Raw genomic sequence first — 24,015 nt, forward strand, 5'->3', positions numbered from 1 at the left:
GCCCCCTGGGAAATCGAATATGCAAAAGAACACTGCAGAGACACCATCACATGTCTCGACGTCAGTGAACTAGCCAGACCTTCCCTCCGGGAAGGAACAACCAAGTCAAAGTGTTCTCCAATCAAGGAAACCACCTCAGCAAGGTATCCATCCACAGACAGCTGTTTCGGGGTTTTTGCCCCTCATCAGTGTGGAGTAGGTTTCTGGCTAGTGGGAGCAATGACTAGTAAGTGCATGCAAAAGGACGCTGGTTGACCTCAGGGAGATCAACCAAAACACCGCAGAGACACCATCACGTGTCTCAACGTCAGTGTATTCTAGAACATTGCCCCCTGGGAAATCGAATATGCAAAAGAACACTGCAGAGACACCATCACATGTCTCGACGTCAGTGAACTAGCCAGACCTTCCCTCCGGGAAGGAACAACCAAGTCAAAGTGTTCTCCAATCAAGGAAACCACCTCAGCAAGGTATCCATCCACAGACAGCTGTTTCGGGGTTTTTGCCCCTCATCAGTGTGGAGTAGGTTTCTGGCTATTCTAGCAATTTAAATCCTGTTGATGATCACAATGTGATCACACATTGTATTACATTTAATTTTTAGTGTCAATAAAATTGTATTTTGTTCTGTTTTAAGCACGCAATAAAGCAAAGAAGCATCTTATCACGTGTACAAGTGCCAATTGTAATTCTGTTGCCTATAGAAACATGCAGAATGTTTTTATCTGTTAGTGCCACCAATAATGGTATTGTTCTGTGATAAACAAGAATTTATACAGGGCTGTTAAATTTCAGTCTGTGTCCAAGTGGTTGTTTAAATTCTGTTGCTGACAGTTTTTTTGTATCCAATTCTTAGTGCCAAAATAAATAATTGTGTTTTATGTTAAAAGAGAACTCAAACGAAAGGTAAAAATCCAGGATGGGTGGAGGCTTGGAGGGTAGGATGGGTGGAGGCATGGGGGCCTCGTGCTCCCACAGCACCAGCACTCCCGCATGCCCACTCAGCCAGTCAGTGAAAAATTTTATTATTCTGCTTCAAACAAGGGCTTATATAGCACTGTTATACTTAAGCCTGTGTCTATTGCTGATAACATACTGTCAGTGGCTTGCAACTAATTGTATGTGTCACAAAAATTTGTATTATTCTACATTAAGAATAAAGGAAGCACTTATAAGTGGGGACTTAAATTAGTAGTTAGCGATTGCACTATTGGTTATGTGTTTTGCATCTATCTTCTACCAAAAATTGGTTAAAGTGCTATTTATATGGTGCCATTATACTCTTCCAGCCTTTAGAAGACTGCCAGTTAAAATCCTGTTGATACTAGCAGTGTGCAGTCATCGTGTTGCATCTAATTGCTAGTGCATCGAAGATTGTATAGTGTGTTAAGCAAGCATTTATTCAGCACCATTATATATCAGTCTGAGTCCAAGAAAAATGTTTTCTTGTTGCTGAGAACAATGTGAACTTACTATGGTGCATCTTATTTCATGCCACCAAAAATGTGTTTCAACCATTCGTGTACACAGCACCATTAAAAATTCAACCCGTGTCCAGGTGACAATCTTCTTTCTGATGGCACCTTGTGTTTATTGTTTTGCATCTAATTTAGCGCCACCAGAAATTGTATTGTTCTGCGACAAGCATGTGTTTACACAGTGATGTGAGACTTTAGGTTGTGCAGTTTGTTTATCAAATTAAATTTACTAAATTTAAAGGACTAATAATTTGTTTATTCATATAACACATAACATTTTAATAGCACTGAATAGCAAATGTCAGCTTGTCATTATTCTCTTTTCTTTTTTATATCCCCCCCGCAAATTGTAGCCTTATCCATCATGTTGTGTACTGCATGTTGCTGCTGCAACTACTACCTCTGGTGTCACTGCCATTAACCCTGCACAGTCACTCATTTACCGTATTGACCATCATGTTCCATAGTGTCCATAATGTGCTGCCTAAGCTCCTTCCACCTCAATGCCATTCCGTAAGACCTGCTTTTTAAAAATGCTCTGACCAAGAGGTCTAGCCATCAAAATGTGGCTTTTCTTTAAAGTCCCTTGCATCATTACACTTCCCATTTTTCCTGCTTAGAACAGAATGGGCTATTAAATTGCTGCCAAATATATCCCAGGCCTTAAGAGACGCCATTGATCAATTTTATTCACTGCATTGCAGTTTACCCCAATTATGTGGCAGTACAGGAAAGGAACTATTACTGCCTGCATAATTGTGTAAATGTTCCTGAAGAGTTGGAGGGAATTGATGATAAATGTCTTTAGATACAGTATATAACAATTTTATACTAAAGTTATGCTACATCTGTTTGTGTGTAAGCAATCGGTAAGACTGCTTCTGCCACAAGAATGACTTATATTGTGCACTACTAGTGATACTATGGGGGACATTTATTAAGTCCGGCATCTTTTGTGCCGGGCTTAAAAATTTCCCCGCCGCATTGCGGTTCGCAATGCCTCTGCATAAATCATGTGTACCCTGGAGCCTCTGCATTTGCACATAGTGAATACCTATACAGTATACCAGTTAGAGATGAGCAAATCTATTTGTGGATCTGTGGATTTGGGAGGCAGAAGGAGAGACTCAGAAGCTTGTGAGCGGATTTTTACCCTATTGTGGCGGGAAGTAGCAGGACATTTGTCTTAGATGATTGGGAGCAACAGTCTGCCCATTTTCTGTCTACATTTATTTTAGGGTAGGGCTTATTTTTGGAGAAACAGGGTATATATATTATATATATATTCAGGAATTACCTTTTACAGGTCTGACACTGCGGTGTTGAGGAGTAAGCCTGATATTGGGATCAATGTCTGTGAGGACATCACTGCAATCAAAGTCTGGACTCGATCCCACCAGCACCGAGTTCTTAAAATAAAAAATAAAAATGAAAACATAAATCAATAGACTACTTAAAAATACTTTGTAGCTTCTAGTGTAAAGGACCATAAAAAATAATATAGAAGTGTAACATACTGATAATGAACTGCAAAAAAACATTAATTCAGAGAAGAAAACAGGAACCTCGCACTCACCACTCTGCTACACTTCTTACTTTATTAAAGGATCATAATCATAAGTGCAAATGCATCATGCAAGTGAGGTAGGAAAACCAAGAAATGCGTAACAGCGATGGCCATTTCATGCGCAAGCCCCTTTATCCGGGTGAGATTCGCACGTGGAGGAAGTGTGCACGTGCACGAAACATCCGTCGTTGATATGCAGTACATTGCTTGTTTGACCTCCATCACCTGCACGCTGCATTTGCCCTTGGATTATGATACTTTAATAGAGTAAGAAGAGTAGTAGACTGAGTACCGCATTCCTGTTTTCTCTCAGCTGCAAAAATCAAATGGCAGAAGAACATTTATACATTTACATACTTACCGAGATCTGGACTGTTTTGTAAGATATCTGGTGAGTGACAGATGGCGGTTTGTATATTATAGTAAGTATACCCATTCCATTGTCTGCTATAAACACATCAGAGATCTGCACTGAGGATACAATCTGTAAGGACAAAAACGCGAGAGACATTAAATGGGAAAACACACAACAGCAACTTCTAACATCACAGTATCACATGAAACCAGCCATCTATCCATTACAGAAAACAATCCTTAACCCTAACCTATAGCACATTCTTACTATTGCATAAATTGCACTCAAGCTGTTTATCTAGACATTTATTTCTTCATATATTACCTGGACATAGATGCCGTAATCCCAGCACTTCCATACTTTAAATCCTCTTATACGTGTACAGTCAGGGAACCCATCTTGGTTCATAAAGATGCCATATAACCCGCCATAAGCTTCATTGTTAAACCATCGCTGATTGGGATTAGCGACATCTGTAAGGCAATAGTTTTGCATCTTATTTTATGTTACATTCCTTTAATTTTTTTGTAGCAGTGTTATGGTTTGTTGCGTGCCACCAGCTTGTGCAAATACTGCACTCTGGTATGTGGACATGCCACCATTCCCTGTAAGTGTCATTGGGCAACAGGAAACATAGTAAAACCCCTTTAAAAACCTAATTCCCCACAACATTTTATTTTAATAGACTCTTGTACTTAAATATTCATTTTTTGAATTGTGAATTAACACCCCTTTCCCTTTTTTGTAACACTTTACAATGTTATTAACAATGTGAAAATTTGATTATATGTTCCCTAGTGGTCATTTAGTTTCTACATTATTGTGTATTTCATGGCCCTATTACTTACTTTGGCAAGATTCACCATCAATATGATATCCGGCTCTTTCAAACCCAGCAACCACGTTATTCTGTAGTACAATGTCAGTTCCTTCACTGATCTGGAAAAAAAAAAAAAAAAGAATCAAAATGTTTAGCTATATTATCAGTGTAGTGTACTGGGCTTCTTTAGTGTCCACTACAGGCTGTCACAATGTTGTCCTTTAACCCCTTCGTGCTGCAGCTAGTTTGGGCCTTAATGACCAGGCTAATTTTTCAAAATCTGACCTGTCTCACTTTATGCTCTTATAGTTCAATGATGCTTTAACGTATGCTAGCGATTCTGAGATTGTTTTTTCGTCACATATGGCACTTTATGTTAGTGGCAAAATTTGGTCACTACTTTGTGTGTTTTTTGTGAAAAACATCAAAATATCATGAAAAATTAAAAAAAAATTGCATTTTATGAAATTTGAAATTCTCTGCTTCTAAAAAAAGAACGTCGTAGCACATAAATTAGTTACTAAGTCACATTACCAATATGTCTTCTTTATTCTGGCATAATTTGGTAACTATATTTTACTTTTTTAGGGTGTTATGGGGCTTAGAAATTTATCAGCAAATTATCACATTTTCGTGAAAGTTTCCAAAACTGATTTTTTTAGGGACCAGTTCTTTTTTAAAATGGATTTAGAAGTCTGGTATCCCGAAAACCCCCATAAGTGACCCCATTTTGGAAACTACACACCTTAAAGAATTAATCTAGGGGTATAATGAGCATTTTAACCCTACAGGGGCTAGAGGAAAGTATTCACAATTAGGCAGTAAAAAAATGGAAAATTTAAATTTTCCAATAATATATACGTTTAGATTAAAGTTTCTCATTTTCAAAAGGAACAAGAGAGAAAAAGCACCCCAAAATTTGTAACGCAGGTTCTCTTGAGTACAACGGTACCCCATATGTTGGCGTAAACCACTGTATGGGCACACAGCCGGGCTCAGAAGGAAGGGAGCGCCAATTAGCTTTTCCAATGCAGATTTTGCTGAAGAAGTTTCTGAGCGCCAGGTGCGTTTGCAGTGCCCCTGTAGTGTCAGCAGAGAGAAAAAAAACCATAAGTCACCCCATTTTGGAAAGTGCACCCCTCAAAGAATTCATCTTGGTGTGTGGTGACCATTTTGACCCCACAGGTATTACAGGAAAGTATTCAAAAGAAGACAGTAAAAATGAAAAACTCGAATTCTTCCAATAATATGTTCGTTTAGTTTGAAATTTCTCAATTTCACGAGGAACAAGAGGAACAAAGTACCCCAATATTTGTAATGCAGGTTCTCCTGAGTACAATGGTACCCCATATGTGGGTTAAACCACTGTATGGGCACACAGGAGGGCTCAGAAGGGAAGGAGGGCCAATTAGCTTTTTCAATGCAGCTTTTGCTGCAGAAATTTCCGAGCAACAGGTGCGTTTGCACTGCCCCTGTAGTGCCATCAGAGTAAAATATCGCCATAAGTCACCCCATTTTGGAAAGTGCACCCCTCAAAGAATTCATCTTGGTGTGTGGTGACCATTTTGATCCCACAGGTATTAGAGGAAAGTATTCAAAATTAGACAGTAAAAATGAAAAACTCAAATTATTCCAATATTATGTTCTTTTAGTTTGAAATTTCTAAATTTTATGAGGAACAAGAGAAATAAAGTACCCCAAAATTTGTAACGCAGGTTCTCCTGAGTGAAAAGGTACCTCATATGTGGGCATAAACCACTGCATAGGCACACAGGAGGGCTCGAAAGGAAAGGAGCGCAATTAGCTTTTTTAATGCAGATTTTGCTGAAGAAGTTTCCGAGCGCCAGGTGCGTTTGCAGTGCCCCTGTAGTTCCAGCAGAGTAGAATCTCCCAATAAGTCACTCCATTTTGGAAAGTACACCCCTCAGAGAATTAATTTTGGGGTGTGGTGAGCATTTTGACCCCACAGGTATTAGAGGAAAGTATTTAAAAGTAGACAGTAAAAATGAAAAACTCGAATTTTTCCAATAATATGTTCCTTTAGTTTGAAATTTCTCAATTTCACGAGGAATAGGAGAGAAATGTCACCCCAATATATGTAACACAGGTTCTCCTGAGTAGAACGGTACCCCATATGTGGGCATAAACCACTGCATGGACACACAGCCGGGCTCAGAAGGGAAGGAGCGCCAATTAGCATTTTCAGTGCAGATTTTTCTGAAGAAGTTTCTGAGCGCCAGGTGTGTTTGCAGTGCCCCTGTAGTGTCAGCAGAATAGAATCCCCCCAAAAGTCACCCCATTTTGGAAAGTGCACCCCTCAAAGAATTCATCTTGGGGTGTGGTGATCATTTTTACCCCACAGGTATTAGAGGAAAGTATTCAAAATTGGCCAATAAAAATGAAAAACTCGAATTTTTCCAATAATATGTTGGTTTAGTTTGAAATTTCTCAATTTGACGAGGAACAGGAGAGAAAACATACCCCTAAATCTGTAACGCAGGTTCTTCTGAGTAAAACGGTACCTCATATGTGGGCATAAACCACTGTATGGGCTCAGAAGGGAAGGAGTGCCAATTTACTGGAGCAAAACCGCAGCTAGTAATGGTTATTAGAATAGCGCAGTTACTAAAATAAAATAAAAAAAATTAGATTACAGGTAATGCGGGGTGGTTACTGACAGTCTGGGGTGGTTATGGGCAACCTGAGGTGGTTACAGGTAATCTGGGGTGGTTACGGACAACATGGGGTGGTCACGGGCAACCTGCTGTGATTATGGCAACCTGGGGTGGTTACAGGCAACATGGGGTGGTTACGGGCAACATGTGGTGGTTACGGGCAACCTGCAGTGCTTACAGACAATCTGGGGTGGTTACGGGCAACGTGAGGTGGTTACGGGCAACCTGCAGTGCTTACAGACAATCTGGGGTGGTTACGGGCAACTTGGGGTGGTTACGGATAAACTGAAGTTCTTATAGGCAATCTGGCATGTGCACCGCAATCTGGAGGGGGTCATTGGCAATTTGGGGTGGTCAGAGGCAACGTGGCGTGGTCAGAGGCGATGTGGCGTGGCCAGAGGCGACGTGGCGTGGTCAGCGGCGACGTGGCGTGGTCAGCGGCGACGTGGCGTGGTCAGCGGCAACGTGGTGTGGTCAGAGGCGACATGGCGTGGTCAGAGGCAACGTGGCGTGGTCAGAGGTGACATGGGGTGGTCAGAGGCAACGTGCGGTGGTCAGAGGCAACGTACGGTGGTCAGAGGCATCGTGGCGTGGTCAGAGGCAATGTGCGGTGGTTACGTGCAATCTGGGGGGTTACATGTAATCTGGCATGATTACGGGCAACCTGGGGGGGTTACAGGCAACATGGGGTGGTTACGGGCAACATGTGGTGGTTACGGGCAACCTGCAGTGCTTACAGACAATCTGGGGTGGTTACGGGCAACGTGAGGTGGTTACGGGCAACCTGCAGTGCTTACAGACAATCTGGGGTGGTTACGGGCAACTTGGGGTGGTTACGGATAAACTGAAGTTCTTATAGGCAATCTGGCATGTGCACCGCAATCTGGAGGGGGTCATTGGCAATTTGGGGTGGTCAGAGGCAACGTGGCGTGGTCAGAGGCGATGTGGCGTGGCCAGAGGCGACGTGGCGTGGTCAGCGGCGACGTGGCGTGGTCAGCGGCGACGTGGCGTGGTCAGCGGCAACGTGGTGTGGTCAGAGGCGACATGGCGTGGTCAGAGGCAACGTGGCATGGTCAGAGGTGACATGGGGTGGTCAGAGGCAACGTGCGGTGGTCAGAGGCAACGTACGGTGGTCAGAGGCATCGTGGCGTGGTCAGAGGCAATGTGCGGTGGTTACGTGCAATCTGGGGGGTTACATGTAATCTGGCATGATTACGGGCAACCTGGGGGGGTTATGTGCAACCTGGAAGGGTAACAGACACTGGGATTGTTACTGATAAACTGAAGTGCTTATAGGTAACCTGGGGTGGGTACATGTAATTTGGGGTGGTTACGGGCAATCTGGAGGGGTCACTGGCAATGTGCGGTGGTTACGGGCAATGTGCGGTGGTTACGGGCAACGTGCCGTGGTTACGGGCAACATGCGGTGGTTATGGGCAATGTGCGGTGGTTACGGGCAATGTGCGGTTGTTATGGGCAACGTGCAGTGGTTAGGGGTAATCTGGGGGGGTAGGGGTAATTTGGGAGTAAACCGCAATTATTACTATAATATAAAGTGTGTGTTTTATTTTTTTGTATGTTTGTCACTTGATGATTACATGTTATCACACCAAATTGGTCTCTGTCACTTTAAATTTTCAGAGTTGGCTGGTTGTGGAGCGCATACGCACTTTATAACCAGCCAGGACGCCGAGGAAGAAGGAGCTCCAGGATCAGGTAACGTATATGCAGAGCCGGCCTTAGGGTAGATGGCGCCCTGTGCGTAACTGTCTTCTGGTGCCCCCCCCCCCCTCCCCAAACACACTATATATATATATATATATATATATATATATATATATATATATATATATATATATATATATATATAGACATACAGGGCAGAGCTTCTGCTGTCCCTGTGGCTGTGCTGTTACTGCAACAAAGTAGCTGTTCTTTTTCCAATTTTAGACAACCCTATTAAAGGAGTTATCCAGGATTCAAAAAGGCATGTCTACTTTCTTTCATAAACAGCTCCATCCCAGTCCTCAGGTTGTGTGTGGTGTTACAACCCAGTTCCATTGATGTGAATAGAGACAAGCTGTAATACCACATACAACTAAAAAATAATAATACATTAACATAGGACAATACTCAACACTAGATATAAGCAGTATGCCCTATACATGCCCCCAAATAGTAGTCAGGCAGCTCAGTGCCACCATATAAGCAGGTAGCTGTAGGTAGATAGTTATAGGTAGCTATGGTAGCTGTAGGTAGGTAGTTGTGGGTAGCTGAAGGTAGGTAGTTGTAGGTAGGTAGCTGTAGGTAGGTAGTTGTGCGTAGCTGTAGGTAGGTAGCTGTAGGTAGTTATAGATAGCTGTAAGTAGATAGCTGTAGGTATCTGTAGGTAGTTATAGGTAGGTATAAGTAGATAGCTGTAGGTAGGTATAAGTAGATAGCTGTAGGTAGCTGTAGGAAGGTAGTTATAAGTAGCTATAGGCAGGGCTGTATTACCAGCTGCTGCTGCCCTAGGCACTAAACCTGAAGACGCCCTATCTACACGCACCTATTGGCGATACCAGATCTGACCAATACCACCATACCCCCCCCCCCGCCCCCTGGAAAAGACACCAGATTTACTGGCAAGTCTGAACGGGAGGAGGGAAACAAAAAAAAAATAAAAACAAAAAAAATAGTTTTTTCTGTCCCCCTGCTCCCTGGTGCTGCCCCCCTGCAAGGTGCTGCCCTAGGCACCAGACCACGGGTGCCTAGTGGTAAATACGGCCCAGGCTTTAGGTAGTTATAGGTAGGTGTAAGTAAATAGCTGTAGGTAGCTGTAGGAAGGTAGTTATAGGTAGCTGTAGGTAGTTGTGGGTAGCTATAGGTAGGTAGTTGTAGGAAGGTAGTTGTAGGTAGCTGTAGGTAGTTATAGGTAGCTGTAGGAAGGTAGTTGTAGGTAGCTGTAGGTAGTTATAGGTAGCTGTAGGAAGGTAGTTATAGGTTGCTGTAGGTAGTTATAGGTAGCTGTGGTAGTTGTAGGTAGGTAGCTGTAGGAAGGTAGTTATAGGTAGGTAGTTGTAGGTAGCTGTAGATAGTTGTGGGTAGCTATAGGTAGGTAGTTGTAGGAAGGTAGTTGTAGGTAGGTAGTTGCCACCCCCTCCCCCGATGTAGTGACTGACAAACACACATACAAAAAAAAAACAGACACTTTAACTCACCTGGCTCCCCGCCGTGCGTCTCCTCTGCTCGGAGGACGTCGCTCCAGTGACGTCACTCGGCCGTCGGGACACTGGAGACGCTGACGATCTGCCACAGAGGCGCTCGGGCAGACAGAGACAGCTGCACATCTAGCTATAGAAATGTGTGCTGTCTCTGTCTGCAGGAGCGCAGGCACACTATAGGAGGAGGAAGGCGCAGGGCGATCTGCCATAGAGGCGCCCAGGCAGAGAGGCAGCTCTGCATACATACTTATCTTTGGTGAAGAAAGGGACGCTGTATGTCTGCAGGAGCGCCGTTAGAAACCACTGTAGGAGCAGGGTGCCGGGCGGCCAGCAGGGGGAGCGATCGGGGCCGACAGACATACACAGCACGACACTGTCACATAATGCATGCTGTGTATGTCTGTCCGCCCCGATCGCTCCTCCAGCTGGCCGCCCGGCACCCTGCTCCTACAGTGGTTTCTAACGGCGCTCCTGCAGACATACAGCGTCCCTTTCTTCACCAAAGATAAGTATGTATGCAGAGCTGCCTCTCTGCCCGGGCGCCTCTGTGGCTGATCGCCCTGCGCCTTCCTCCTCCTATAGTGTGCCTGCGCTCCTGCAGACAGAGACAGCACACATTTCTATAGCTAGATGTGCAGCTGTCTCTGTCTGCCCGAGAGCCCCCCTGCTGGCCCGGAGTGATGCGCCCTGTGCAACCGCACAGGTCGCACACCCCAAAGGCCGGCCCTGCGTATATGGGGAAGGGGGGGGTGACTGGGAGGGTGGGGGCGACTTTGGGGGGACGGACACATCACTTTTTATCCCCTGTCACCAATCCCCTGTCACCACAGGGGGGTCCCCGATCACTGCCCCATGCTCTCCGCTACCTCCGGTGGCAGAGAGCATGGGGCTTTCATCCATTTTAACTTTTCCATCGCTGTGAACAGACATTAGTCTGTTTACAGCGATGGCAGCGGCCATCTTGGAAATGATGGCCGCCGGGGGAGGGGGGTTAGTGATCGCCCTACTAGGGAGGGCTGATCTGAGGTTTGGGGGACACTTATTTCATCTCCCCCCGCCGTGGATTCGCGGCTGGGGGAGATGAAAGGTGGCGGCGGCACCGCTAATCCCCTTTACCGACGACCGCCGCTATAACGTTAATAGCGGGGATCGTCGGTACGGGGGGGGGGGGGGGGTTGTTACGGACCCCACACCCTGCCCCAACCCCTCAGCTACCTCCGGTAGCTGGGGGGATGGGGTGGGGGCCGTCCCGGCCCCTCTATCTTATTCTCTGCCATCGCCGTAAAAAGCTGATGGCAGCAGAATAAGGACCCTTAGTGACCGGCGTAAAAAGCCGTATCGGCGGTCACTAAGGGGTTAAAGGGTTTCCTGGGAACATATGTACATGATTATATACAGTATGATTATACATACATGAATATGCAGTCACTGAAGGGGGTGGTCTGTGGTGCCAAGAAACACCCCCAGTGCTCCTAACGAGCACATCTGCATATGTGATCTTATTCAATCTGAACAAAAATGATGGGACCCACAGAGACAAGAAAGACAGAGACAAAATTAACAGGTACATCCAGTAGCGGATTATAATAGGTCCTTTTCGGGCGGTAGCCCGGGGGCCTGAGCTCCTAAGGGGGTTCATGGCTACTCAAAAAGACTTATACTTTCAGTGGTGTATTGTCTCTAGGCTACAGTTCTGCCGTGATTTGCAAAAACTGCTGCTTTTTTTCCCCGCAATTTTTCACAAATCAGGGCATCATGACATTATCCTGTACTATGAGCAACACGCTAGTGGGGGTGGGGGGGGGGTTAGGCTTGGTGAGCTTATGGTAAAGTTAATCCTCCCCTGGGGACAGCTCCTGTTTGTTGTTGCCCACAGTTTGTTCTTGGTGCTTGCTGGAAAGCATATCTTTGAATGCTGATGTAAACAACTCAGGAAATATGGCTGACCTCTTGATGATGAACAAAAAATAAATAAATAAATAAATAAATCAAAACAAATTGAAACAGGTTATAGTATTTGGTTAATTAGTTAAAAAAAATTTAGGATATAATTCACATTAAGGCCGGGTTCACACTACGTATGACACCGGCATTCTGTGACCCGGCCGAGTCACAGAATGGCCAGTGTCAGTGAAGTTCATCCCGACCGATACTGCAGTATTGGCCAGTTGAACTTCATTTTTTCAGTATTGGGATGCGGGCACATTCTGTTGTGCCCGCATTCCAATTGCCCATAGCCGACAAGGTAAAGTGTCGCCAGAACAGCACTTTACCTTGTCTGCTCTGTCAGTCTTGTACGGCCACTATTCAATGAATAGCGGCTGCACAAAACTGACATGTCAGGGTTTTTTTACGGCTGCAAGGAATCCCAGCTGGAGTTTTTACAGAGTGTACACACTCCGGAAGGGATTCCATAGTAATCAATGCAATGTATTTTTCAGTTGATAACAGATGGTGTTACAACGACTGTTATTAAATGAAAAATGCGTTGTGTGAACTTAGAGTATAAAGTGGATCTTCGCTTATTGTCATTATGTTGTTTTAAGCTAAGTTAAAGTGATTCTGTACCCACAATCTGACCCCCCCCCCCCAAACTCTTGTACCTTCGAAAAGCTGCTTTTAATCTAAGATCTGTCCTGGGGTCTGTTCGGCAGGTGATGCAGTTATTGTCCTATAAAAACACTTTTAAACTTGCAGCCCCGTGCCCAATGGTCGTGGCCTACATTGTGTATGCATTAGGCTGGCACACCTTCTCTGTCCCTCCTCCCTGCCCTCCTTATCATTAGGAATGCTCCAGGCAGATTGTCTACTATTCATCACCTGAGTCAGCACGGCACATGGGCTGAATCGTTAAGGCACCTGTGTAGTTTTCACTGCAGAGGAATAGGAAAGAGGGTGGGGAGGAGGGACGGAGGGGTGGTACAAAGTTAAGACACAGATACTCCAAGCCACGGTGGTTAGGCACAGGGCTGCAAGTTTAAAAGTTGTTTTTAGGACAATAACTGCATCACCTGCCGAACGGACCCTAGGACAGATCTTGGATTAAAAGCAGCTATCCAAAGGTACAAGTGGTTTGGGGGGGGGCAGATTGTGGATACAGAGTCGCTTTAACACAACACATTTTTTTTATTTAATAACGGCCGCTGTAACACTGGTCGTTATTACATTTTTAAAAAAATGTGTTGTTTGAACTTAGCCAAAAACAACATAATGATGAGATGAAGATCCACTTTCTATTCTATGTCCTGTACCCAGATTTCAAGCCCAGCTAGTAACATAGAAGCTAACCTCTATTCCAGCATGCCACAGCACATTGTTCACTCCCATGCGACCTTGGTATGTTCCGGGATAAAGGGACAGGGCAACAAGATTTCTTCTTATATTTACACGTTCTCCCGACACTCTGATTCCTACAAAATAAGACAGAATTTACACATTTAGTCATTCAGCTTTAAAAAGACAAAATAAACATAGACAGAAAAACCCCAGTTCACACGGCTGGGGTTTAAAGCAGCCGCACAAAAAGCTGACATACTGTATCTATTTTGGGTGGCTGTTATTCAGTGAACAGCAGACGCACAAAAAAGGGCTGTGCACACAATGTAAAGTACGGCTCCCATTAGAAATAAACTAAAAACTTTAAAAATCCTAAAAGCCAAACTGAGATGTCATGTGATCAGACTGTATGCAGAACTTGGTTATGTACAACATTGGCAGAGTTATATACAGAACCTGGTTATATACAACATTGGCAGTGTTATATAAAGCCTGTTATATACAACATTGGCAGAATAATATACAGCCTGGTTATATGCAACATTGGTAGTGTTATACAGAGCCTGGTTATGTACAACATTGGCAGTGTTATACAGAGCCTGGTTATATACAACATTGGCAGTGTTATATACAGCCTGGTTATATACAACATTGGCAGTATTGTATACAGCCTGGTTATATACAGCATTGGCAGTGTTATTGCCAGGTGCATTGACATAAACATTTTTACCTGATACAACTCTGGAGCAGCAGCATACAATTGTCCATGTGTAAAACATGCAGAATCCAGATTTTTGCCACCACCTGCAATGACCAGCCTTGGGCCTTGTTTATTGTAATTGCAAATGGTGCTTAACAGGAAAGAAAGATATTGTTTCATATGAGTTAATCAGTGGATTTCATGTATACCTGTAGTGTATAGCTGGAGGGGTTCTGTAAACCTGTAGTATATAGTTTGGGGATCCTTTATACCTGTAGTATATAGTTGATGGAGGTCCTGTATACCTGTTTGGGGGTCCCGTATACCTGTAGTGTATAATTTTGGGGTCCTGTATACCTGTAGTATATAGTTGGTAGAGGTCCTGTATGTCTGCAGTGTATAGTTTGAGGTGTCCAGTACACCTGTTGTATATAGTTTTGAGGGTCCTGTATACCTGTAGTGTATAGTTTATGGTCCTGTATACCTGTTCTTTATAGTTTGGGGGGTCCTGTATACCTGTAGTGTATAGCTTCGGGGGTCCTGTATACCTGTAGTATGAAGTTTGGGGGGTCCTGTATACATGTAGTATATAGTTGATGGCGGTCCTGTATACCTGTTTGGTGGTCCTGTATACCTTTAGTGTATAGTTTTGGGGGTCCTGTATACCTGAAGTGTATAGTTTTGGGGGTACTGTATACCGGTAATGTATAAATTTAGGGCTCCTGTATACCTGTAGTATATAGCTTGGGGGTCCTGTATACCTGTAGTATAAGTTAATGGAGGTCCTGTATACCTGTAGTGTATAGTTTTGGGGGTCCTCTATACCTGTAATATATAGTTTGGGGGGTCATGTATACCTGTAGTATATAGTTAAAGGAGGTCCAATATACCTGTTTGGGGGTCCTGTATACCTGTAGTGTATAGTTTGGGGGGTCCTGTATACCTGCAGTGTATAGTTTGGGGGTCCTGTATGCCTCTAGTGTATAGTTTTGGGGGTCCCGTATACCTGTAGTGAATAGTTTGGGGGGTCCTGTATACCTGTACTATATAGTTTGGGGTCCTGTATACCTGTAGTGTATAGTTTTGGGGGTCCTTTATACCTGTAGTATATAGTTTGGGGGGTCCAGTATACATGTAGTATATAGTTGATGGAGGTCCTGTATACATGTAGTATATAGTTGATGGATGGTCCTGTATACCTGTTTGGCGGTCCTTTATACCTGTAGTATATAGTTTTGGTGGTCCTGTATACCTGTAGTGTATTGTTTTGGGGGTCCTGTATACCGGTAGTGTATAGTTTTAGGGGTCCTGTATACTTGTAGTATATAGTTATAGTTTGGGGTCCTGTATACCTGTAGTATAAGTTGATGGAGGTCCTGTATACCTGTTTGGGGGTTCTGTATACCTGTAGTGTATAGTTTTGTAGGTTCTTTATACCTGTAGTGTATAGTTTTGGGGGTCCTGTATACCTGTAGTGTATAGTTTTGGGGGTCCTGTATACCTGTAGTGTCCTGTATAGTTGGAGTAGGGGGGTCTACCATATATTTCTGTGGATCTGTTCTCAGGCAGCTGGCCCTAGCAATCAATTAGATTCCAGCTTCCTTTGAAAATGAAAGCAGTAATCCTATTGGTTGCTAAGGCTTCCAACTGCCATATCACCTGTGTGTGCAGTGTGGAGATTTTCCTATTCATTTCTATGGGGCGCTCCTCCGCCTCCCGCTCCCCTCCTGTACATCTGGCGAAGACGGAACCTTTGCTCTTACCTTCCCAGTCACCCAATGTATCTGCCTGCCAAATTTGGGGTCAAACAGTTCAGGCGTTTGAAATTCTATAGAGGACAGACGGACAGACAGACAGACTTTCATTTTTAAGATATAGATTAAAAAACATATTCATATGTTGAGAGCCATACATTTAGTTTTGTCAGCATAGCTGGAAGGTATTAAGTTTTTCTTTACATGATGAATTTTTTAATGGAAACTTTTTGAGGTACATGTCATGTATGGAATTTTTATAAACAACTTTTTGAGATTTCCTGTTGCATCATAAACTATGCAATCTATTATTCTCTGGGTCGCTATAATTATGGCAATACAATATTCATATATCTTTTTTCTATATTTTATAACCTTTGAACACCCCTTTTACACATCTAATTTATTTTTGTATCTCCAGTCCCTATGAAGTCCCTTCTTAAGCAAACGTCTGTTTTCTTTGAACCATTAAAGTAAAAAAGAAGAAGGAAAGGAGGGAAGGGCGCTTCCTAGTGCAATATCTGGGTTACTAGATGGCAAATATGCACAAAATAGTCAATGTGCTCACCTTGTGAGGTTGTGCAATGATAGGCACAACACTATATCAGATGTAATGCCAATACCGCAGCTTAGCAGAGGATCATCCACACGGCGTGTGGAGCAGATACACCAAGAAGAAGTAAGGTCCTTAGAAGACTATAGGGCCCACAAGGATCGCTTGTGGGCCCTATAGTCTTCTAAGGACCTTACTTCTTCTTGTTGAACCATTAAAGGACTCTTTTGTGCATATACATTGTTTGTGCTGCTAATAAAAAAACAGAAGAGCAAACTTACTGTACAAACAAAGCAAAGTGCTTTGTTAGCTCGGTAGTTGACTTATCAGCCTGCTGTATTTGAACTCTGTGGCTGGAAATCTTCTCCCAGTTTCCCAGAACTGAATTCAGCTTTTCCAGGCTCCGGAGTGGCACGGAGTTCAAAGGCGGACGGCTGATAAGCTAACTGCCGAGCTAACAAAGGGCTTAATTTTCTTTGTATTGTAAATTCCCTAATCTGTACTGATAAACAAAGAGGAAGGCTTTAAAATGGATCCCTCCACATCATTATGGAAAGAGGATGGGGAAGGAAAACAAACAGGCTCTGCTGTTCTGGTTATCTTCACCCAGCATCGTAAGTGGGGCCCATTCTGACCCCTGCTATGGGGTCCCCTTTTTGTACACCCCTGTGCATTTGGTTTACCTTCTCCTACAGTGAAGTAAATAGCGTTGTCATCAATGTCGAGTCCATTTGAGTAAAACACGCCAATTGCTGGGGAGAATCCATGGTGGAAGGCGCATCCCCGAACATAGGATTCATTTGTTGATATCTTTAAACGACAAAATATTTTGTTATTTTCTAGCTGCTTTTTTGGCTCCAAATATACAGTAGTTTGTTGCTGTCCTTAGTAGATCACTCACGTAGCAGTACTCAGAATGAGGTGAGTGGGAGCAAAAAGACCTCCAGAATATGAAGTAGCAAAAACTTTTTTCCCAAAATAAAAAGATTAGCAAAAATACAAGTTCATGACAATCTTATGAATATATACCTCTTCAAGATATAAGAAGGCCAGTGAGTACCGGGGATCTGTGGGATCTCTATAACCTTCCTGTCCACTGTGGTAAAATTCCACATTTTCAATTCTTGCACTACCTTCAAAAACATAATAATATAATGGTTAGTAAGGACTTCTCCGCATATGTCTGGTCCTACAGCCTCTTCACTAGTGCAAAAATACAGGAGGGAAACAGACCACAAGACTGAACCCATAGCTTTCTATAGGTTCAATAGTGTTTCTGGTGGTGTGACATATTGTATTATTACAAAAATAATTTTCATTGGTAAAGTCTAAAATACCTCGATATCCATTGAATGTGCTGACGAGAACCCGGGCTCCAAATGATTCACTGTACCATCCGGGGTAATCCTCACCAATGATCTTAATATTTCGAGTAAGTAAAGCAACATCAGCTGCCAGAGTGTAATTTAGAGTAGAGTTTGGTACTTGGTAGGTGTTGGCTGGAAGAGAAATGTAAATAAAAAATTACATTTATTTATATTACAGTAAATATATAGTAAGTTGTTAAAAGGAGCAGAGGCAGGTTAATTGTTCTTATATGTCCTACATTCATGCTACCTATTTTATTCAGTATTCCTAAATGGGTATTCTGGAGGCTACTGTATGTCTTTGTAGCCATTTAGGCTTATTCGGCTGTAAAAAGAAAGCATACATATACTGTATTAACCTTCCCCGTCATGGTGTTGGTTCCTGATATACAGCACTTCCTTGTGTTGATCGGCATGTTTGGCCATTCACTGGCTGGTAATGACAGTGGTGGCAGCAGGGGAACTTATAGGGTAATTATATGTTGTACCTTCTTCCCTTGTAGCAGCCTCATCCTATGGCTGGTATTACACGAAGCGATTATTGTTCGGAAAATCGGAAAATCGTTCGGATTGGAACGATAATCGTTTCCTGTAATAGCAGGCAACGATTAAACGACCAACGAGAAATTGTTGATCGTTTAATAGGATCCGGACCTATTTTTATCGTTTGATCGTTCGCACATCGTTCGAACATTTCTTCGGTGGAATAAGAATTCGCAGCTGAAATGTACGCAATACCGACGACTAAACGACCGCAAGAACGAGCATAAATAACGATCATCGATCCATGTAATTGGGCGAACGATTTTGGGTCGTTTGCCTTAGCGGTCGTATAAGATCGTTTATCGTTAATCGTTAGTTGTCGGAAAATTGCTTGGTGTAATAGTACCCTAAATGTGCCCCTATAAATCTTAGCTCACAGCTCAGTTTTCCCCTCCTTTGGGATGATCTCTTCAAAGGTCACAGAGTACTCCCGGGAACATTTTACATTCATGTCAATGGGGCAGGTCCTGTCAATTGTTGTTTATGTCCATAGGTATTACAATATAATATCTCTAAATGTTGGCAAAGGAAATCTGGCACCTGCAATTCACTGTTATGACAAGGAAACACATTACTTTTTATATATCCATCTGTAATTCAAGAACATCAAAATTTTTTTTTACTGTCCAGTAGTGATGAGCGAATAGTTAAATATTTGAATATTCGATATTCGTACGAATATCTCCTGATATTCGAAAATTCGATCGAATATTTGATCCCATTAAAGTCTATGGGAACAAGCATTCGATTATTGAAAAACATCTATTCGACCACTTGGAGGTAAAAACCGGAAGCTAGGGGATTTGACCGCTTATCGAATATTTATCGAATATTCGGCGAACTATTTGATAATATTCGATAGATCGAATACCTTACTATTCGATCGAATATCTATTCGATCGAACAGTATTCGCTCAGCACTACTGTCCAGTGCAAAGAGTCAAAGAGACTTCCCCAGGCTCCAGATGTACAGAGGCTGTAACACTTTCTTATGGTCCTTTTATATGGAGTGATTATCTCCTCGTATAAATGCAGCTAATGATCAAGCGACAAGCGAGAACTCGTTCATCGTGATCTTTCCACATGTTTTCCAATAATCGTTCGTCGCTCGCTGATAATTTGCAGATTGCTTCATCTAAACAGTCTTTCAAAGATTCAGCCTAGTGTGTGTGGGATGCCCTTAAGCGATCTTAAAGCGATTTTTTCAAATGATTTATCTCTTTGTCTAAACACTGGTCGACATAAAAACAAAATCGTTGCTATAAAATCGTTGAAATTAAGCAATTTATCACTCCATGTAAAAAGACCATTACTCCCCCCTCTTATACCTGCCCCTATTTAGAACTTCAAGTGACTGGCAATCAGGCAAGGAGATAAATAGAAGAGGGAGCGAGGAGGCATTCCAGCATGCTGTCCTTCAGGAGCTTTGGATCCCCTCTTTGACTCTTTGCAATAAAGAAAAAGTTTGCAAGTTAAGGAGGAAATGCCAAATATATGAAAGGTACCATGTTTTTTCTTGTTATAACAGGTCAGTGGAGGTAGATTAAGATGTGAATCACAGATAAGAGATCCACTTTAAAAAGACCTTAGGTAAGATGGCAGTCTCCATAATAACATAACATGTAGTATGTTATTATGTGGATCTGATAAGTAAAGAAAAAAAAAAAATTCTGGAGATGACATTCCTGCAGACGCAGCTTTTCATCTATAACAAACACCATCAGTGAGCGTAAAGGAATCTGTTCTAATTTTCTGTCAGATCATCCATTACTATCTCTGTGGCATTAGGAATTGTTGAGTTAAAGCGATACTTTATCCACAAACCCACTCCCTCAGACTGCTGGTACCGTCCATTTGACGCTTCGGATTGTCAAGGCACATGTGCATTGTGTTGACAAGCGTTGAATAGGAGAAATCCTGCCCAGGGGTGTTCTAATGATGAGGAGGGAGGGGAGAAAAAAAAGGAGAGGCTTCGCAAGCCTTGGGCACAGACACTCTAGGCCACACCACATTGACTCGGCTGCTGCAGATCAAACAATATTTTTTTACCCTAACCAAAGCATTTTAAAAGACACGACTGGGGAGGACTTACTCTCATCAAATGGATGGTACCAGTGGTTTGGGGGAGCGGGTTGGTGGATACAGTATCACATTAAGACTATAAGCCACAGGTTGCTGAAGAACGGAGATTGGTCCAGAGATTTTTTTCTAATTGCTCCATTTAGCATAGGGAAGGAATAGTCCCCCCTAATATGTGGCAGCTGGAGTCTGCTTTACAGGAGTTTTGCTTTTAGCCACTGTAAGTAACCCACTTTATAGGAATTTTAGGTTACCCAAAAACTATTCACAGAACACATCTTTAAATATTAAGCTTAAATATCAAGTAATAGAGGACATTTATGAAAATTCTGCCCGAGGCGTACGCCTGTCATATACCCCACTCATCCAATGGGTGGGCAGCGGGGGCTCGTGGAGCACGGCAAGTCAAGAAAAAGGTGAGGCCTCCTACAGAGCCTCATTTATCATGATTTACATGATTTACGTAAATCATGATCCAAATGCCGGAAGCAGGTTCGTGTGCCAGACCGTCTGGATTCACTAAGAGGCATGCGCCAGGGAATAGGCAGGAGAAAAGGGGAGGGGCCTAATTTAAGACCGTCCTACAAGTATGCTGGTCTAAATAAATCACCCAGTAATGGTTATTTTGTCACTTACCTAAGTGGTTGAAGCTGAGGGATGCATTTAGAGTCAGGGTCATCTGGTCAGCGGAAACATTAAGGATCTGCCTGATCTCCGTCTGCCAGGCACTATAGCTGGTAGTAGTTATCAGAATGTCTTCTCCCACCTTGTAAAAGACATTTGATGACATTTAAAGGGATTGTAGCATGAAACAAAGTTACTAAAATTAGATCTATCTATCTATCTATCTATCTATCTATCTCCTTTTACTGTTCTCTCTTCCCCATTTAAACACTTTCCCCATTTAGGTTTCATTTCTGAACTGTGCTATTGCTATGTAACAGTGAATAAACTTTTCCCACAATCCCCCTTTCTTGTAGGCTCAGTAGACAAACTACCAGTACTTCCTGAAGGCTGCAGAACCAAGCATGATTGGCCCACCTTAGTGGTTCATAACCAAGGACAGGAGGTTATCAATGTAACAATGTAGGCAAAGGGGGGATTAGTAGGTCTAAATTTCTCAAACAGGGCAGTCTGAGATATGTGTGTACATTTAAAATTTGTTTTTTATTTTTAACACATTAACATTTGTAAATGCATTAGTTATTACCTTTTCAGCTTTGTAAGACAACCCATTTAAGCAAAATGTGAGTTTACTGTCAGGGGCGGATTAACTTTACCATAGGCCCGGGCTGTTCACCAAGCCTGCCGTCACCCCCCCCCCCCCCACCCCACTGTAACTATAGCAGCACAAGTGTGGTGTTCATAGTACAGGACAGATAATGTCATGATGTCCTGATTTGTGCAAAATTGCCATTAAAAAACAGTGATTTTTTGCAAATCATGGCGGAAGTGTAGCCAGGAGACAGTACACCACTGAAAGTATGTCTTTTTGGGTGGCCATGGGCCCCCCAGGAGCTCAGGGCCCCGGGCTGCCGCCTGAAACGCCCCTATTGTAATCCACTACTGTTTACTGTCCCATATAAAAGTATGAGTTCATTTCAAAGTGTGAATACTTAATATAATGTCCCAATGTCAGTTTTTAATAAGGATCTAATTAGAAAAGTTAATTGAAGTTTATTATATTAATAATTTGATTCTTCTTTTTAGAAGATTGAACAATATAAAACATATCTGATTTGACAAGCAATATCTGGAAGGGGACAATGACCACAGCATCCAATCCTAGCTATTATATTCAGAATTTGAGTAAAAATGTACATTTTACTTTCACTCCTGCTTTTCTCCTTCTTAGAGTGGACCAAGAATGATCATACCCACCTGCCAATCTACTGGTTCGGAGACTGTGATGAGCTGGGATCCTGCTGATGCTGTATTCACCAGCTTTGTTCTATATACAGAGCGAGGAAGTCCATGTAGCTCCAGCTGACCAAACACTCCTACATAGAAAAGTACAAGGAATAAACGCTTACATTTATAATGTCCATGTTGTCTTCAAATTTGTACAATACATATCTTAGTTTACCTAAAGCCTTTGAGCCTAGGATTAGTCCATTTGGCAATGGTAACTCTGGCGTGGAATGATTTCCTCTTAGTACAATATGTAATTCTCCTTGGAATGGGTTGTCCTCTGTTCCTCCTATCAATTTCCCACCCTGTCCATAGCCAAGAAACAAGGAAAGTAGAAATTATTAATATTCATAGATATTTTACAGAATAACATTTTTGTCCAAGCATAGTGACCCTCACCTGGATGAAAATGTATGTAGCATTGACTACAGTTGTTTTGAAGGTGGGCTCATATAGGGATGTAGAGTTGTCAGTGAGATTTCTCAGCTCCAAGGTCCCATAAATAGTGAGTTTATACAGGGACGGGATCTCTATATCAGCTATAACCCACCTGCCTGGAAAAGAGCAAAAAGCTTAGTTATAGATAAAAAAAAATTAAACATTTATTTCTTATCATTAACCCACAATGTCCCTCATGTATCTAGATAGCATAACAGTCTATCTGTATCATTCTTCATATGTTTATGGCTAGATATTCTCAGCTACTCACCATAAGGCTCTAGAACTCAACATATTGATTTAAGTGAACATTTAACAGAAACGGTGCTAAAGATGAAGGTATGAAACTTACCTTCATTCTCACCCTTCCATGAGCTATTGGTACATAAGAGCAAGTTAGAGTCCTCTAACCTTTTGTTAACATAGAACTAATTAAAAAAAATGGAAACAATAGAGTATATAAATAATGCTAGAAAGGAACACATTCTTACCTAGTGGGATGACAACACTGGATCCTTCAACTGGAACAGTATGATGGTTTTCTGGCGATGATTCCCAGAAAGAGCGATCCGACCATAAACTGGAAATACAAGATGAAAAATATAAGTATATTATACTAGTTTTTTAACATAGAGATGATTTGAGTGTGGCCCATAACAGAAAAGTCCACTCTGGAGCTGGTTAATTGATTATTTTATTTATTTACAAAATGGGATAGCCATGGAAACAAAGATTGCTATTAGTGATGAGCGAGCATGCTTGTCCGAGCTTGGTACTCGATCGAGTATTAGGGTACTCGATGGTACTCTCATCATCCGTTTCCTGTAGGTTTGGGCGCTATTTCTCAGCCAATAAACATGCAGGAGACTCTTTTGTGCATCCTGAGATCACGTGGGACCCATACATGTCGATAACAGCGATTGGTTGGCCAGATCAGATGACCCTGCCATATAAAACTCGGCGCCGGCAGTACTTGCTTCAGATGTATGCTGTGAGAGATCAGGGACAGAGCTGCTGCTGGTCAGGGAGAGCATCAGTGTAGGATTTAGCGTTCCAGTAGGCAGGGTATATACTAGCAATATATACAAACAGACCTTTTCAGGGCTTCAAATCGTTTTTACTAATAGTATTACTACAGACTGCTGGCTGGGAGATGCAGTGCTGCTAGCACGATTTAACCAGCACACGGTGGTGACCGGCTGCTGGCAGAAAGGGGACATTAGGTGTTGCATACAGACCTCTAAGAAGTGCTCAGTGTACTCCTTTTTGATTTTGGGGCTGGTGGTCCTGCTGTAC

The 24,015-nt window shown here is 42.6% G+C and overlaps 1 protein-coding gene across 1 annotated transcript in view; it reads right to left on the reverse strand.

Moving 5' to 3' along the window:
* The window catches only part of LOC138784113 (fibrocystin-L-like), a 177,477-nt gene that overhangs the window by 32,036 nt on the left and 121,426 nt on the right, over positions 1–24,015 (reverse strand). The window contains exons 53-65 of the mRNA XM_069959629.1: positions 23,211–23,299; positions 22,681–22,835; positions 22,457–22,586; positions 22,252–22,370; positions 21,007–21,136; positions 17,719–17,880; positions 17,411–17,514; positions 17,065–17,191; positions 13,387–13,508; positions 4,249–4,339; positions 3,725–3,873; positions 3,407–3,529; positions 2,776–2,887 (exon numbers count right to left, since the gene is read on the reverse strand). Of these exons, the coding sequence (XP_069815730.1) occupies positions 2,776–2,887; positions 3,407–3,529; positions 3,725–3,873; positions 4,249–4,339; positions 13,387–13,508; positions 17,065–17,191; positions 17,411–17,514; positions 17,719–17,880; positions 21,007–21,136; positions 22,252–22,370; positions 22,457–22,586; positions 22,681–22,835; positions 23,211–23,299 (1,613 nt within the window). The remainder of the gene's footprint in view (positions 1–2,775; positions 2,888–3,406; positions 3,530–3,724; positions 3,874–4,248; positions 4,340–13,386; positions 13,509–17,064; positions 17,192–17,410; positions 17,515–17,718; positions 17,881–21,006; positions 21,137–22,251; positions 22,371–22,456; positions 22,587–22,680; positions 22,836–23,210; positions 23,300–24,015) is intronic.

This window comes from Dendropsophus ebraccatus, chromosome 2, assembly GCF_027789765.1.
Source record: "Dendropsophus ebraccatus isolate aDenEbr1 chromosome 2, aDenEbr1.pat, whole genome shotgun sequence".
Lineage (NCBI taxonomy): Eukaryota > Metazoa > Chordata > Amphibia > Anura > Hylidae > Dendropsophus > Dendropsophus ebraccatus.